Source organism: Perognathus longimembris, chromosome 18, assembly GCF_023159225.1.
Source record: "Perognathus longimembris pacificus isolate PPM17 chromosome 18, ASM2315922v1, whole genome shotgun sequence".
In the NCBI taxonomy this organism is placed as follows: Eukaryota; Metazoa; Chordata; class Mammalia; order Rodentia; family Heteromyidae; genus Perognathus; species Perognathus longimembris.
This window is the reverse complement of record NC_063178.1, coordinates 12,781,557-12,797,490: the sequence shown is the minus strand read 5'-3', so window position 1 is coordinate 12,797,490 and position 15,934 is coordinate 12,781,557. Positions and strand designations below refer to the sequence as shown.

The 15,934-nt window shown below is 40.8% G+C and overlaps 1 protein-coding gene across 1 annotated transcript in view; it reads left to right on the top strand.

The window, feature by feature from the left end:
- Itga8 (integrin subunit alpha 8) overlaps positions 1-14,240 on the top strand; it is a 153,863-nt gene extending 139,623 nt beyond the window's left edge. The window contains exons 29-30 of the mRNA XM_048367462.1: positions 9,402-9,524; positions 11,414-14,240. Of these exons, the coding sequence (XP_048223419.1) occupies positions 9,402-9,524; positions 11,414-11,500 (210 nt within the window). The 3' untranslated portion in view covers positions 11,501-14,240. The remainder of the gene's footprint in view (positions 1-9,401; positions 9,525-11,413) is intronic.
- The last annotated feature ends 1,694 nt before the right edge of the window (positions 14,241-15,934 follow it).

Sequence of the window (15,934 nt, the reverse complement as noted above, 5' to 3'; positions counted from 1 at the left end):
TGCTGTGACCCAAACTCCACCTCTCTAAGTATGAAAAGTGGTATTCAGATTTCAACTTGCATTGCTTTGTTCCAACTTAACTCTTGGTCCCTAGCTCCTTGTCATTTCAATGTGAATTTCAGAGCTAGTCATAGTCTATAGTGCCTATAGTCACTTACTTGGGAGAGGAAGTTGGGAGGATTATAGTTGGAAGCAATGGGGGGGAGGGGAAAGTTAGCAAAACTCCATTTTAACAAACAACTTGGGAGTGATATCCATAAACAGCTATGTAGGAGGCAGAGGCACCAATATCACAGGCCAAGGCTGGCCTGGATAAAAATGTTCAACACCCTACCTGAAAATACCTGAAGCAAAAAGGGCTGAGGGTATGGCTCAAATGGAAAAGCACCCACCTAGCAACCAGAAAGCCCTGAGTTCAAATATTTGCACAGGAAGGAAGGAAGGGAGGGAGGGAGGGAGGGAGGGAGGGAGGGAGGGAGGGAGGGAGGGAGGGAGGGAGGGAGGGAGGGAGGGAGGGAGGGAGGAAGTCGGGGGAGGGGGGGAGAAGAACCTGGCTTCTAACCCAGGATGCTTGAAATCATCTTGAAGTTCATTAGAAATACAGAAAGAGGCCAAACATCCTAATCCATCCTAACACACCTGCGTCTGCTGTGTCCAAGTCTGCATTTTATCAACATCAGGAGGTCAGTGTGCACAATCCAGGTCGAGGAGCACTGCTTAGGCTGTGTACATGTCTATCCAGTTCTCATCTCTCTCTGGCCTCAGACTTTGTGGTCACAATTCATCTTTGTAGCCTAACCAGTTTTCATTATTTAAATGAATCTAGTGATTGTCAACTATGAACTTTAAAAATAGACAGATAGATAGATAGATAGATAGATAGATAGATAGATAGATAGACAGATAGATAGATAGATCTCTCTGTGTGTATATATATATTCTCCATGATAAGCTCTCATCACATGTTTAGGCTGGGATGAGCCCTGTGCTGGATTTTGAAAACCATAAAGGTAAAGTCCCCTCAGTGATCAATGTTGGGGACTTCAGCAGGGGCCACATACCTAAAGGAAAAATCTGAGATTTCCTAGAGCATCACCCGAGCTAGATTCTGAATCTACTCCACTCCTGTTAGAAACTTCAAGGAGTCACTTTGCTTTTCTAAGGCCAACACACACACACACACACACACACACACACACACACACACACACACACACACACACACACCCCAGTGGAATTGCTAAGATGATAAATAGCTTTACTCTAGGATTATACCTGGAACGGGAAAGTGTCAAGTCTCAGCCAGCATCAATAAACTCCCCCAAATGTCTTACATTCTCTACACACTGGAAATGACAATGAAGATTTGCACAAAGTATATTAAAGCCAGCATGGCCACATCTTTCTTGATTTAAATCATCTCTCTTTCTCTTCATGAGATGTCTGCTGTCGTTTGGATTTATGTTCAACCCAGAAAACAGAGGCTTTGGGTTTTTAAAGCAGAATGTTCATCCAAAGAAGTTCAAAGCCTTGTCGCTCTAAAGGGAGATAAATCCAGGCCCTTTGTTTTCTCTGAGCACGTGTTTCATAACAGAACACATGTTCCGGTCCATCCCGTCAACAGGATTGCCATTTCTCATCACTGGCCACAGGTGACAGCCTGCTGTTCTCAACTCATCTGCAGACATGCAGGAGACGATCAAATGCATACTTCCTCTGCACACACAACCCCTGTGGACTGTATTGTAGAAGGAAAAAAAAGGACCTGTTCTGTTATCTGATAGGGATGATTTACCACACCATCTAAGTAGCGGTTATTGGAAAAACATTTAGGAATGAAAAAGCTTTCAAGTCTCTCAATACTTTACTAAATGGAGACGATCTTGCCAGTACAGAGTTAGCTATGAAGAGAAGAGAACAGTGGTTCTGGGGCTTGATTTGAGTCTAGGTGGAGCCATCATTGTTTCTAGCAAGTTCTCAAAGGTCTGTGCCATACTTCTCTCAAAAAGAGCACCCCCCCCCCCAGCTCCTTGCCAGGCACTAGTGGCTCAGACAACCAGTGCCCCAGTACTTAGGAGGCTGAGATCTGCCGATCTGAAGGCAGCCCAGGCAGGAAACTCTGTGAGACTCTTACCTCTGATAACCAAAATAAGGAAAAGAGGAAAAATATATCTGGAAGTGGAGCTATTGTTCACGTGGTAGAGTGCCAGCCTGAGCATATAAGCTAAAGGTCAGTGCTCAGTCCTGAGTTCAAACCCCAGTACCTACACACACACACACACACACACACACACACACACACACACACACACCAGAAGAAAACTGTTGTAAGGTGATAGGCATTTGAAATAGGTTGTTAAAGAAAACTCCATTTAGTCACTGAGGAAAAGCTGTAGGGAGACTACGTAAGAGCTGGTGGTTCCAAACATCTCTGTGAGGCAGTAAGATTGTTTTGCAACATGGTCATAAATCAACCATTTCTCAATGTCTATGGAAGCTTCCACCTGGAAGAACATTGTCTGCTATTTGCATAGCTCCATGTTTATAACAAAAGAACACGGTATGCGATGTCTCCCCATCCTGCCCAGAAGTTACGTGACTGGGAGACATTAAGAATAGACACTAGGGCTGGGAATATGGCCTAGTGGCAGGAGTGCTTGCCTCATATACATGAAGCCCTGGGTTCGATTCCCCAGCACCACATGTATAGAAAACAGCCAGAAGTGGCGCTGTGGCTCAAGTGGTAGAGTGCTAGCCTTGAGAAAAGAGAAGCCAGGGACAGTGCTCAAGCCCTGAGTCCAAGGCCCAGGACTGGCAAAAAAAAGAATAGACACTAAATGCCATGCATCCAGTGCTTCACACTTGTAATCCTACTCAGAGTGCTGAGATCTGATGATCAAGGTTCAAAGCCAGTCTGGGCAGGAAAGGCCCTGATATACTTATCTCCAAAAAGCTAGATGTGGTAGAGCACTAACCTTGAGCAAAACAGCTCAGGGACCTCAAGTTGAAATCCCAGGACTGGCACAAAAAATAAAAAAATACACGCTAAATCATTACAGCACAGAAAGTAGGCAGATATTCAATTACACATAGACTTGGCTCACTCATAAAGCAGCATACCCAATGTATTTGCATGGGACACCAGTAATACTCCATTTTCTAATGTATACTTAGAGAAGAGTTTTGCCATCTAGTCAAAAAACAAAAATTAAAAAACACTGTGAAAACCATTGTTTCAAAACAGAGCAAATCCATCTGCTCTTCAGAATGGAGAGCCAAGCTTTAGCAACCCCAATTGGAATTCTCCTATGAAACCATTGTTCAAATTCAGCCAGAGGATGAGCCTTGCCTGTCTCTGGAGGCCTGGTGCAGTGTCTAAACACGAGCTCAGCCTTTCCCTTTGTGTTATGGCTTTGCTCAGAGTGGCACCATGGTGAGGGTGAGGGAAGACATTTATTTAAAACATCCCTCTGACCCTACCTTGGTATGTTTATACTAGACTGTGTGAGACGTAAATACAGATGTCAACATTAATTACCTTTACAAATACAAGGGAGGGTTTTCTTCTACCTTGGTGTTTTATTTTGGGTGGAGGGGGGTCAAAATATACAAAAACATATCATAAATGTCGATGATAAAATGTAGGCATATTAAAGTTTATTTATGATCTTTCAACCATAATAAAGAACAAGAAGATTTACAACATGATGAAGGTAAGATTAAATGTTCCCTACTTAAGATCACTTTAAGAAAATCCAAATGCTTACAATTTATAGATTCCACTTCCTCAAATTGCAAATAATAAGTGAGTTGTTAAACTTTATGCTATTTCTTTAAATAGCTACAAGTTCCTGATAAACAAAAAAATGTATTAAAACAGATTGTTGGTTAGTTGGCATGCAAATTGGACTCTTCCCCCTACGTTTTAAATTCCCAGTTTTTCAAAACTAACCTTTATTTCTTTTTGTTTTGTCAGCATTAGGATCTAAACTCAGAGTTTCTTTCCCACTTGCTGAGCAGGTGCTCTACCACTTGAGCCATACTCCCAGATCTTTTTCTTTTTGCTTTGTTTTCCAGATAGGTTCTCATATTTTTATTTGGGATAAGCCTCAGACTACAATCCTCCTATAGTAAGTAATTAGAATTCTTAATGTGAAGCATCATACCTATCTAGTTTCTTGAGATGAGATCATGCTAACTTTTTGCTTGGGCTGGCCTGCAATTCTCCAACTTGTGAGTATTTAGGATTACAGGCATGTGCTACCACACCCTGCCCTAAACTTTTTTTTTAAGAAGTCATATCTTAAGTCACAAGTCTACATTCTCAAAGAATATATTTCCTAAGTGCACTCTCTTCTAGCTCAAGCCCACCATGGTGAAAGAATTTCGTAATGAGGGATTTGGATAGCTCAGCTGATTCTACCCTTGCATAACATTTTATACAAAATGCAGGAGACCCACAAGTGCTGTTAATATGCATTAGACACCAAAGCCCACTGAGTTCCTGAAATTGAACTGAAGATATGAACTTGTACTTCCATTTCGTCGTAACTCATTTAAATGCCAACTGAAATTCTAATGCCTTTGTTTCAATCTTGTACACAGTTTTGTTGATTTTATAGGAGCACATTTTATTTTATTTTCTAGTCTAATCTCACTTGACTTGCTTGTTCAGCTAGTGCTATACAACTTGAACCATACCTCCAGCTTAGATTTTCGCTGGTTAATTGCACAGGGAATCTTATGGCCTTTTCTGCCCAGATTGGTTTTGAGCAATGACCCTCAGGAACCCAGCCTGCCAAGTAGCTAGGATTCTAGGCAGGAACCACCAGGGCTTGGCCTTTTATATAGTTTTTAAATTTCTATAGCAATTACGTATTGAACTGATAGTATGTTTATCATGAATGACGATTACATTGACATAATAATGGTTGCATCAATGATGCTGTCAATTAGTGTCAGAGTTTAATAGCTAACAGTTGATATTTGTGGTTTAATAGCAGATGTTATTCAAACTAATGCCCCATTTCTTTTCACTCTTCTTGATATGGCTCCCAGGACATTTGAGTCACATGTGTGACAGTGCCGTGCTTCTGTTGGGCTGTCACGGTGAGGAGGTTATACCAATGACACTCTGGAGTACTTAACTAAGTATTATTTCAAACAAAGGAAAGAGTGCCACTTTGAATCCACATTCAGACATCAGAAACTTGAAAAGTTATGGCATATATATATATATATATATGCACACACATTGTTATTCACTATCTGATAGATGTGTCTAATTAAACTTTTTCTGGACTTCTCAAGATGAGTTGATAAAGATTGGAAATAATAACGTTGTTGGTAAACCGGGCTCCGGTGGTTCATGCCTGTAATCTTAGCAACTCAGGAGGCTGAGATCTAAGGATCACAGCTCAAAGCCAGCCTGGGGAGAAAAGTTCCTGTGAGACACTTATCTCCAGTTAACCACACACACACACACAAAAAATAAGTTGTTGATATTTCTCAATTTTCCCCCAGATTAGCCTACCATTCTATAGCACTAGAGTGTATTTAAATAAACTTTGGCCCTGTCATAGTCCTGTGCTGCTGACCTGCAGTGAAAGTCTAGTTTATCTGTACAGAGCACTGAGTTTCAGGAAAAGCTGGGCTTTGCTGACTGAAGGCTCCTTCACCACTATAGACCTACAGATCACAAGTGTCACGTGACTCCCAGGTCACTCATTTCCAGAAAGAACGCTCCTTCCAAGTCCTGTAACACCACTAATGGCTTCTGTTCAGCTTTTTCCAGCCACATTCTAGCTCCTGTGCAAGGAACTCAGATGAAATGCCTTAGAATATTATTGTTGGTTTTCTATATTTCTGCCGACCTTGTGGAACTAGCAACCCTGGGGAACTTGTGACCTTAGTGATTTTCTGAATGCCCCGAAGTTTAAGGCAACAGAATGGAGGACGATTTCTGCAGCTATGCTCAGTTTAGACTGAGACTGGGAAGACTGGCAAGCACATGGAGACCCAGGAGGCGGAATGCAGGCATGGAACACCCAGTTTGCCCTGAACTCTGTGTCCCCTCCCTCGAGTCCACTGCGTGGGGTGCCTTGCAAGAAATGCACACACTGTGCATTTCGCTAACACTTCAGTTGCTCCGGGAAAAGATAGGAAATGGTATTTTTGTCAATGAGCCTAGTGTTGCTGGAAGCAGACTGGCAACAGTTTCAATAATGAGAATCTCAGGGTTTGGGGCTGGACAGGAACTTCAGAGTGTTGGACAGCCGCACCACAATCTTGTTCTCGCCAGTTTGTTCTCAGGCCTGCTCCCAGAAACTTTGAAAACACAATGTAAACAGAACACCAGTAGGTTTGGTAACGGTCCCTTAGAAAGCTGTCTCCTGCTTGAGAAAACCTTACTAAGCATAACTGGGCAATGTGATTGTTTATTTGGGCCTTTTCATCATTATTGCAAAAAAGCTTCAAATATCTTTGTAGGTGACCTTCCCTGCTTAGTTCTCCAGTTTGACACACAGCTCTTTAAAGTCTTTAGTAACCAAGGAGCAGAGGGACTGGGCACGGGGCTATGTGTGCTCATCCCATTCCATTTTTCCAGTACAAAACAAACAGTTGAGGGCTGGGGATATAGCCTAGCGGCAAGAGTGCCAGCCTCGGATACACGAGGCCCTAGGTTCGATTCCCCAGCACCACATATACAGAAAACGGCCAGAAGTGGCGCTGTGGCTCAAGTGGCAGAGTGCTAGCCTTGAGCGGGAAGAAGCCAGGGACAGTGTTCAGGCCCTGAGTCCAAGGCCCAGGACTGGCCAAAAAAAAAAAAAAAACAGTTGAAGAGTTCATGTTCCTTATTTTAACTCCTTTCAGTTTCTTTTACCTTACTGATCTAACATAGACTAGTAAAAGGTGACTAAAGTAGAAACTGGGTAATTCGGAAGACATAGAGACATCAGTGGCTTATCTTACTACAAATGTCAAAGGTTGGCAATCTCTAATGCAGAGATTAAATACAGACACTAAACCTATGTTATTTCTTCAGTGGACTTGGGGCTTGAGAGAAAGAAATCTTTATAAGAAACCTCAGAAGCTCCCATAGCTCCAGAGTTGTCTCTCCTGGGCCACTTCAACTGGCCTGTGAATGAATGATCCCTTCTATTTCTTTCACTTCCAAACTTAGGAAATTCTCATCACCTAAACTGTGTCTGTCTGCCTCCAGTGAAGTTACATTTGGTTTGAAATCGGCCTCATGCCAAAAAATGTTGGGGAAAAGCAATGATTTCACATACATCATTAGATGTAATTAAGGCAAAGGACTGTGAAGAGAAATGGCCTTGGTCCTAATTTGCTCTTATAGCAGATTTGCTTAGGCTCTAGAGTCCACTGGGAGCATTTTGAATCCTTGAAATAGATTTATCCAATCTGTGAGCTGTGTATGTCATCTTTAAAGCATTTCAAGCAGGCGACTTTACCACCATCGTGGTAATATGTCCGGTGAAGTTGGGTCGATGCCAGCAGAAAATATTTGCAGGCAAAGGGAAGAGGTACAATGGTGGGTAGATTAGGGCCAACCTTTTCCTCACTGAGAACATTCGTTCAATGTAGAATGATAACCAGTCTTGCTACTTGGTTGATTCTTGTTTGGTCTAGACCGAAATGTTATTTGAGAGTTTAGAAAAGCAAGTGGATCCAGGCATGATCATTTCTGCCACCCAGAAGAAGCAATTTGAGATGGGAGAGGCAGTAAAGACCAAGAGAAGTAGAGCAGACTCTTAGTAGCATCCCAAATCCAAGATGAAAATAACCAGACATCTGAGGCCAGGACTAGTTCCAAACGCCACCACTGGATTTCAGTCATGATTTCCTCCCCGCCTGATGGGCGGGTGAGGATTGTGGTCTAGAGTTCTTGGCCATGTGTCAGAACTGGAATCATGATCCATCCAAACAACACACTTAAAGACTGGGAACACACGAACCAGTTTGAGGGGGTGATGCAAGCAACATTGTTAAACTCAGAGATGCTGTCATTGGTGAATCGTATGCAGACCCAAGAAGGTTTTCTCAGTCCTTTGACAAGAGGTTTTAGCCCCTTGGCTGGGTCCTTCCTCAGTTTTGCTTTAGGATATCTAGCTTCTTTGCACCTGCTTGGAATACATGAGCACCAGAGGTTCTTCTGCTGCCCGCCTGGGGACAAAGGGGTGAGTCCTAGACACTGGCCATCCAGTCCCTTGGGGCTGGTCTCATTTTCCTTCCTGTGGTGAATGACACTGGCTCACTATCCAGATGTTTACTTCAGTTCTGCACCTGGAAATTAAACTTATGCTTTGAGGCAGCTCCAGGAGCAGGTTCTCTTTATACACTGTCATGTCAACCTCAATAACAACCACAGGTTCTCCAAAGGATGATGCCTCCTTGGGAATAGAATGATCGCACAATGGGAATGCATATGCCCTTGGAAACGATTAATTATATTCAGAGAAACCGAGTCAAGGGAAAAATCTGAAGAAAAAAAAAAGAACAACATGAGGCATTTTGAAACAACACTCCTTAGCTAGTTAAGGATTCATTGCAGGGATGAGACTATTCTGAAACTGATCAGTGAAGAGCTAGGGTAGTTGAATGGATTGACATTTTTTTTGTTTTAGTTTCTTTGTTTGCATAACGTTGCAATGGCCTTTGTGTAAGGTTGAAAGGTAGGTGGAATCTCTTTCAGTAGTTCCTTTACAGCCTCCTGGCTTATTACTTAAATTTTTTGTTAAGTTGGACACAAGCAACTTCAATTTTGCTCCTGCCAACTTCCACATGCATTCCTTCCAGAATAAAAAAGTTTACTGTCTTGCCTCACGTTCTAGGTTTTTGTTCACTGACAGGGATAGAGATAAGGAGACCTACTGGTGACATTCATTCCTGGTATCAATCACTCAGTTCCTGGGGGTTCAATTTTATCATCCACAAAATTAAAAGATTGGGTTTGATGATTTCTGACAACCTGCAGACTAAGGATGCCTGGCTGATCTCAAGTTCACCTTCTGATGGGAGAGAGTGGGTCACATGAAGAGATACATACTTCTGGCCATTGTCACCATCAAGACCCTTCCCAGCTTAAGGTTCTTGCTGTCCACCTTTGCTGGTTGGTCAAGAGTCAAGAGTTCCTGTAGTTAAAATACAACCAACTACCAAGTGTCTGTCATTATATTTTTCACCCAACATGAAGAACCTGGGAATAAGCCTGTGTTTAAGAGTCCATATTTGAGTACTACAGTTCAGTTTTATGGAAATGATTGCAAATATTTATGTGGTTCTTTTTCTAAAGGACCCCCAGTCTTCTACTGCAATGGCTGCTTTATTTCACCAAATAACTTTCGAATTAAAGCTCATTTGCTTTGTTTTCATTTCAGATTAAGACATCAGTTATTTGGGCAACCCCAAATGTTTCCTTCTCTATCCCGTTATGGGTCATCATACTAGCCATACTGCTGGGATTGTTGGTTCTAGCCATCTTAACCTTAGCTTTATGGAAGGTAAGTTGATTTATTTCATTTTCCTTTAAGACTGGAGGGATCATTGAAGGGATTTAAAAGGATATTGTTAGGGATGTTAAAAAGCAATGCTAAAGGCATTTTTGAAAGATCTGATGGGAAAATTATGTCTTGGTTGCTTTGACATATTTAATATTTCTTGTGTTGCTAGTGTTTAAGAAAACTAGGAATGGGCTGGGAATATGGCCTAGTGGCAAGAGTGCTTGCCTCCTACACATGAAGCTCTTGGTTCGATTCCCCAGCACCACATATATGGAAAACGGCCAGAAGGGGCGCTGTGGCTCAGGTGGCAGAGTGCTAGCCTTGAGCGGGAAGAAGCCAGGGATGGTGCTCAAGCCCTGAGTCCAAGGCCCAGGACCGGCAAAAAAAAAAAAAGAAAACTAGGAATGTATTTAATGTTGTTTTTCTAATTCATGATATTTTGGTAGTTCTGGGGATTGAACTCTAGGCAAGTGTTCTACCACTGAGCTATATCCCCAGCTCTCATTCTGAGATTTCTTGTAAATAAAAAGTCAGAGAAGGGGAAGTTATTAGTGAAGACCTGTGATCTTTTTTTCCCACTATGCTCTGAGTGATGTTATTATGAAGACTTCTCTCTGTGTTTTAATTAGCCAAGTTCTTAAGCTTTCTATTGACATGGTACTATCACAAATCCTTTAAGACATTTCTTTATAAGCACTGCACCAGTGCAATTAATATAGGTCAACTCTAATTTTTTTATTTCAACTGTGAATTAGGCCAAGTAGATCATACATGTTACAAGAGGCTTGGACTTGTGTTGTAGTCAGACTTTATTAGAAGGCTTTGACATGTTCTTTGATGTGTTCTACTGAGGTTTGTTCTAAGTTCACAACAGGAATGAATTTCTGGTGACAACTTGAACTCCTGCCAGGTTTCACAGAGGCTTCCATTCCAAAAATAGAAACAATGTCACAAATATATGACTATAAGTGTAATTAACTCAGTCACATCTCAGCTGACCGCCATTGTTTTTGGTCCTTAACAACCCCATGGTATGTTTTCATTTTGAAACAATAGGCAACATGTTTAACAGAACTTTAAACTGAGAAAACCTTGGCTTTGAGTAGGAATAGCTTTTCTAATTGTAACCCTATTCACACCATTCTAAGCCCACACAGTCATGTAGGAATGACTTTTTTGTGTTATTCTGCGACTCATTCCAGTTGGCAGGAGATCGATTTATATGTGCCAATATAACAGAATGGTCTGCAGTGCTGCTCTCCAAAATGAGAAACAAGCAACATGATGATTCAGGTTTCCAGAAAGATTTTCTTAGGCAATATACGAATCGAAGGAGGTAGAATCTTCTAGAATTGCTTCTGATAAGAGTGGCCGGTTAATCATTTAGAAGTCACTAAGATATCTGGCTGGCTTATTCTGTCATTGAAATAGACATATACATCTCATATATACATAATATATTTCCTACCAAGCACAGAAGGACAGTCAACAATCTTACTCTTCCTATAATTCATCCCAAGCACGCTGCCAGCCCAGCAAACATGCAAAATAATAACATTAATAATGTGTAGCAGGAATTGTTGAGACACACTGCTGTAATCCCAGGCAAACACCCAAGTTCTGTGAGTGCTTTGTGTGAAATGGGGGCATTGTCCCTCTGCCAACTATGGCAGGGGAAAGACACAAATGCTGTGCCCTCCTGCCCACCTTGCTCATCTTGCCCACCCTGCCCTAAGCAATGGGTATCTCCCTGTAGGGAAAATCCTTAACCTATACGTAGTACAGCTGCCATTCACAAAGTTCCATACTCCTTAGAAAACCAAGTGGAAATATCCATCCACGAAGTGTTTCACAAGTCTCCCCCGGTTTGCTTTTTTTTTCCCCCCTAGTGTGGCTTCTTTGACAGAGCAAGACCTCCCCAGGACGAAATGGCTGACAAGGAACAGCTGACCAGCGACAAGACCCCTGAGGCATAACAGGGGAAATACAAAGACCAAAATTTCTAACACTGGTCCCATCCAAAGGAAAGGAAGGACACAAGGGCTATGTAATAAAGGCTTCCCTTTACCTGCCAGTGACCTAAGAAGCCAAAGGGCCCCTGACATGACCCCTTCAGCAACTCCATCCTTTGGGGATGTTGCCGTGGAAACCGGAGAGGCCTGTGGAGAGACAGAAACTCCAACATGGTGGAAACAATCAGATCAGTGGTTATGGAAGATTTCTTTGGCTTTTGTCATTCCATATTTGGCAGTCATTTTTGGAATAGGGGTCTGAACTTAGGACTTGCTGTCCAGGCTTAGAAAAAAAAAAAAAACCTGGGTTGCAAAAATGAACTGTCTGAATTCCTATAGAATTTAGGAAGTGAACCAAGACTGAACAACTGTCCAACACTACTGTACCCAATGGAATTTCTGACACCTCCCTATGGAAAAGGAACATTGGTAAAGACAGGATGGCTCAGGGAGACAAAGCAATATGTTGTTGGTACTATGAAAAGTACTTTTGAAACAACACAGATCATATTGTGGGGGGATTAAAAAAAGGATTATTTATTTATTTTCCATTTGTCTAGCGATGAGATTCTCTGCTTATCCAGAGGGATTGGAAATTAAGATTTGGTTAGCTAGTTTTCAACATCACTCACTTTGTGTCATGCTAAGATAAGTACTTTGTGCAGATAATTTTGTGTTTTGATAGAGTATCTTCTGAATTTAGATAGTGTTGAGGAGAAACAAATTAGTATTATGAGTCAGTTTTGCTTGATACTTTGCTGCCTTCTATCTGGAGTTGGTTTTATTCATACTTTCCAGGAACTCATGTCTGCTTAATTTAGCTTTACAAAACATTGAGTTTGCATTTCCTTTTATATATGCAAAACAAAACAATAGAAAGAAAAGTCTTTCCACTGACAAGAATTTCAAGGTACTCAATGCCTGATGTGGTTTTTTAAAGTGATTTAAATGTGTAGAGTTCATATAAAAAAGTTAACAATATGGTAAACACTTTTTAATATCTACAACAAACAACACCAATATTTAGCTTGGGATTAAATATCTGTTTTCATATTTGTATACAAGAAAAAAACATGTTAAATATAAACAAAGTAGAAATACAAAGCTATACAGGTGTGACACAAACCTAGATTCCTAAAAATTTTATTTAAAACCTCTAGCACCTATTTTATTATTCATTTTACATTAATCTTTCTAGCACATAACCTGGGAGAATAATCTCTTATTTAAGCAATTTTCTCATCAGCTTTAACTTAACCATCATGAAAAATGTGTTAAGGCTGTTGTAAATACTCCACAATCATGTTTTATATTGCCATTTTGAAGTAAAATTGACCAGCCAAATTCATAGTCTACACAATTTTGTAGCCTTTTTTATAATGATTACAAATTGCTATGAAATGCTGAACAAAATTATATGTGCAATACTTTATAGACATATGTATCTGAGGCATGTTTACACTGGCATTAGTTATTTTTTAATTAATATCCTGAATATTAAGATTGATAGGAAAAACCTGACCCAAATCCTTAAGTTTACAAAGCAGTTGGAAAAAAATCTGTGTCCCAATTTCCACAATCACGCTTTATTTGAAAGATGAGCCAAATGCACAGACACTAAATTTTATGCTGTGCTTTTAACCTGGACAGAAGCCATTTTGGCTTCAGCTGCAGAAACCCATTGGAAAGCAAACCAAAGGCACATGGATGAACACATTGTTGTAGTTCGTCGTCTGTCTGCTTCTGAATTAAATCCATTCTGAAAGCTGTTGACATGTGTGTCAGGAGCTCAAGTCTAACTTCCAGTGTGTGTGACTGATGGCTGGTGAGCTATGCACTTGACTCACAATTTGAGAGTCCCACATCAGCCTCTTGGGGGCCTTAAATGTTAGCTCCTTGTAAGTCCGTCGCCATCTATATGATATGATTTGAGGGATGTCAAAATACCTTCTCTGTCCTCTAAAAATGCCCCCTAAGTCTTGCGATGCCTGTGTTATCACCAAAAGATTAGTAACTCAGGAGTTAGGGTCATGAAATGCACTCCTTGCTTCTTGAAGGAACTCAAAACTCTTAAAGCTAACCATAGGGATCTGTGGGTATAATTTTTACTGATTTTGGAATGAGCTAGAAGTGTTAAGACCCAGATCTAGCAAGGAGTAAGGGCTTCAAATGCCAACCACAATCTCAGCCCATAAAGGTTTCTTCTAGAGAGTTCTGTTACATACAGGGCATCGAATGGCACATCATATACATGTATATGGAAGTTCTCAACCTCTTAGAATGTGGGGGCAATGGAGGGAGGGAGAAACCCGAGGTCAGGTGACTGGTCCAGAGGCCATTCCACTGGCATTTCTCCCATCCACACAGAAAACACTGACAATGCACTGAGTATGTCATGACTTTATCATTGCTGAGTTCTTTCATAAGTCCTAATGTGTTGGGTTCCTTCTCAGAGCCTATCTGTATTTCTCTTCCTAGAATTCCCTTTCCAATTCTTGCAGCTGATTTTTAAAACATGGGGAAATGGGAGAATTAAGTTTTACAAACTTGGAGAGTGTGATACAGTGAATAATGTACTAGGCACCCACTGAAAACTTATACTAGAACTCAACTCTTGTTTTTATTTAAATACATGTATAGAGATCTGTGAAGATTTTCACATACCTATTTACCTTGTCACTAATAAAATTTAAAATTAAAGACATAATGGTATATTTGTGGTTTCTTTCATTAACAATGTAAAGCCTTCCCATAGAAGGCCAACATCAAAGATTTTTACTTGGAGCTTTTATGAGAAAAACATGGGAAAAGGGGAGAAATTTGAAAGAGCAAACTTTCAGTTCTCCTTGGGGTGATGAAAATGTTCTACATTTAGCGTGGTAATGGTGGTACAATCTGTGAATATTCTTCACGAGTCCTAGTTAAAACACAGGCAGAGGAAAAAATAAAACTATCAACAGGGTGCTGGTGGCTCACAACTGTAATCCTAGCTACTCAGAAGGATGAGAGCTGAAAATTGCAGTTCAAAGTCAGCCCCAGCATGAAAGTCTATCATACTCTTATCTCCAATTAATCACCAAGAAAGCCAGAAATGAAGCTGTGGCTCAAGTGGCAGAGTGCTGGCCTTGAGCACAAAAGCTCAGGGATAATACCCAGGTCCTGAGTTCAAGCTCCTGAACACACACACACACACACACACACACACACACACACACACACACACACAATCTATTTGGGGGCTATGTTTAAAAATTGTAAATGGAAATGATGGAGGACATAACAAGTTATACAAGACATGTACCCACTGCCTTACCTATGAAACTGTAGCCCCTCTGTACATCACTTTGACAAGAAATAATTTTTAAAAAATTGTAAATGGGACATAAGTGAATTCTATGCTTGGAAGGTGGTCTAATTCCCAGACATCTTATTGTGTAAATAGTTTTTTTTTAAATTGGTTTTGGGCTTGAACTCTGGGCCTGGGGCCATCTCTTAGCTCTTCAGCTTAAGGCTAGCACTCTAACACGTGAGCCACAGCAACACTTCCACTGTGTAAATGTTAATATTCAAAAATCTTTTGGCCTTAAGCATTTTCCATAAAGCTATTCAACCTGTACAATAGGTACACAATGTGTTCTAGTTAATTAGTGAAACATTTGCATAATCAAAACTCTCTTATTTGGGGGAAAAAGTGTCATGGATTAAAGATAGTACTCAATTGAATACTTCGTATGTGGGCTTATTTTTATTTCACTAAAACTTTCTAAAAGTGAGATTGTATGCTCAACATATATGGAAATGTTCATAGCTCTTGATATTTATCAGCCACCTAGCACAGATCAACATATTGGTCATGTCCCATAAAATATTAAATACTTGCCACTTCTCTGAGCCCACTCAGGAATTGTAATGAGAAAGACGTATGTACATCCAGGGTTTTTACCTGCAGGCTAGAGCAAGCAGTAGCATATATCCTTTACTTAATACTGAGTGTCGTTGATACATCAAAAGCTAAGTAGAAGCTTCTGGTGTCTAGCGATGCCAGTGCATCCCAGAGAAATATCTGCAGAAGCCAAATGTAGGATTCAGTGGTGCTGCTTCTGCTGCTAAAAATCAAAATGGAAGCAACCAACCCCAAATCTGTACAAACTAACCTGCAAGGGGTTAGGTTTGGCCTGAGATGCTCAGAGAAAACGCCATCTTAGACCAGCCCCACTGGCAAAAGCTTACACGAACACTGTGAGGAAGGAAATCTTACCTGCTCTTTCCTAAAAATAAAACACACATAGGAAAGGAGAGCTCAGCCTTCTCAACTTGTGTTGATATCTTGCCATTGTCAGCTATAATACATGCAGACACTCACCTGCACCAGTACTTTCACCCTGGTAACCCCTTACA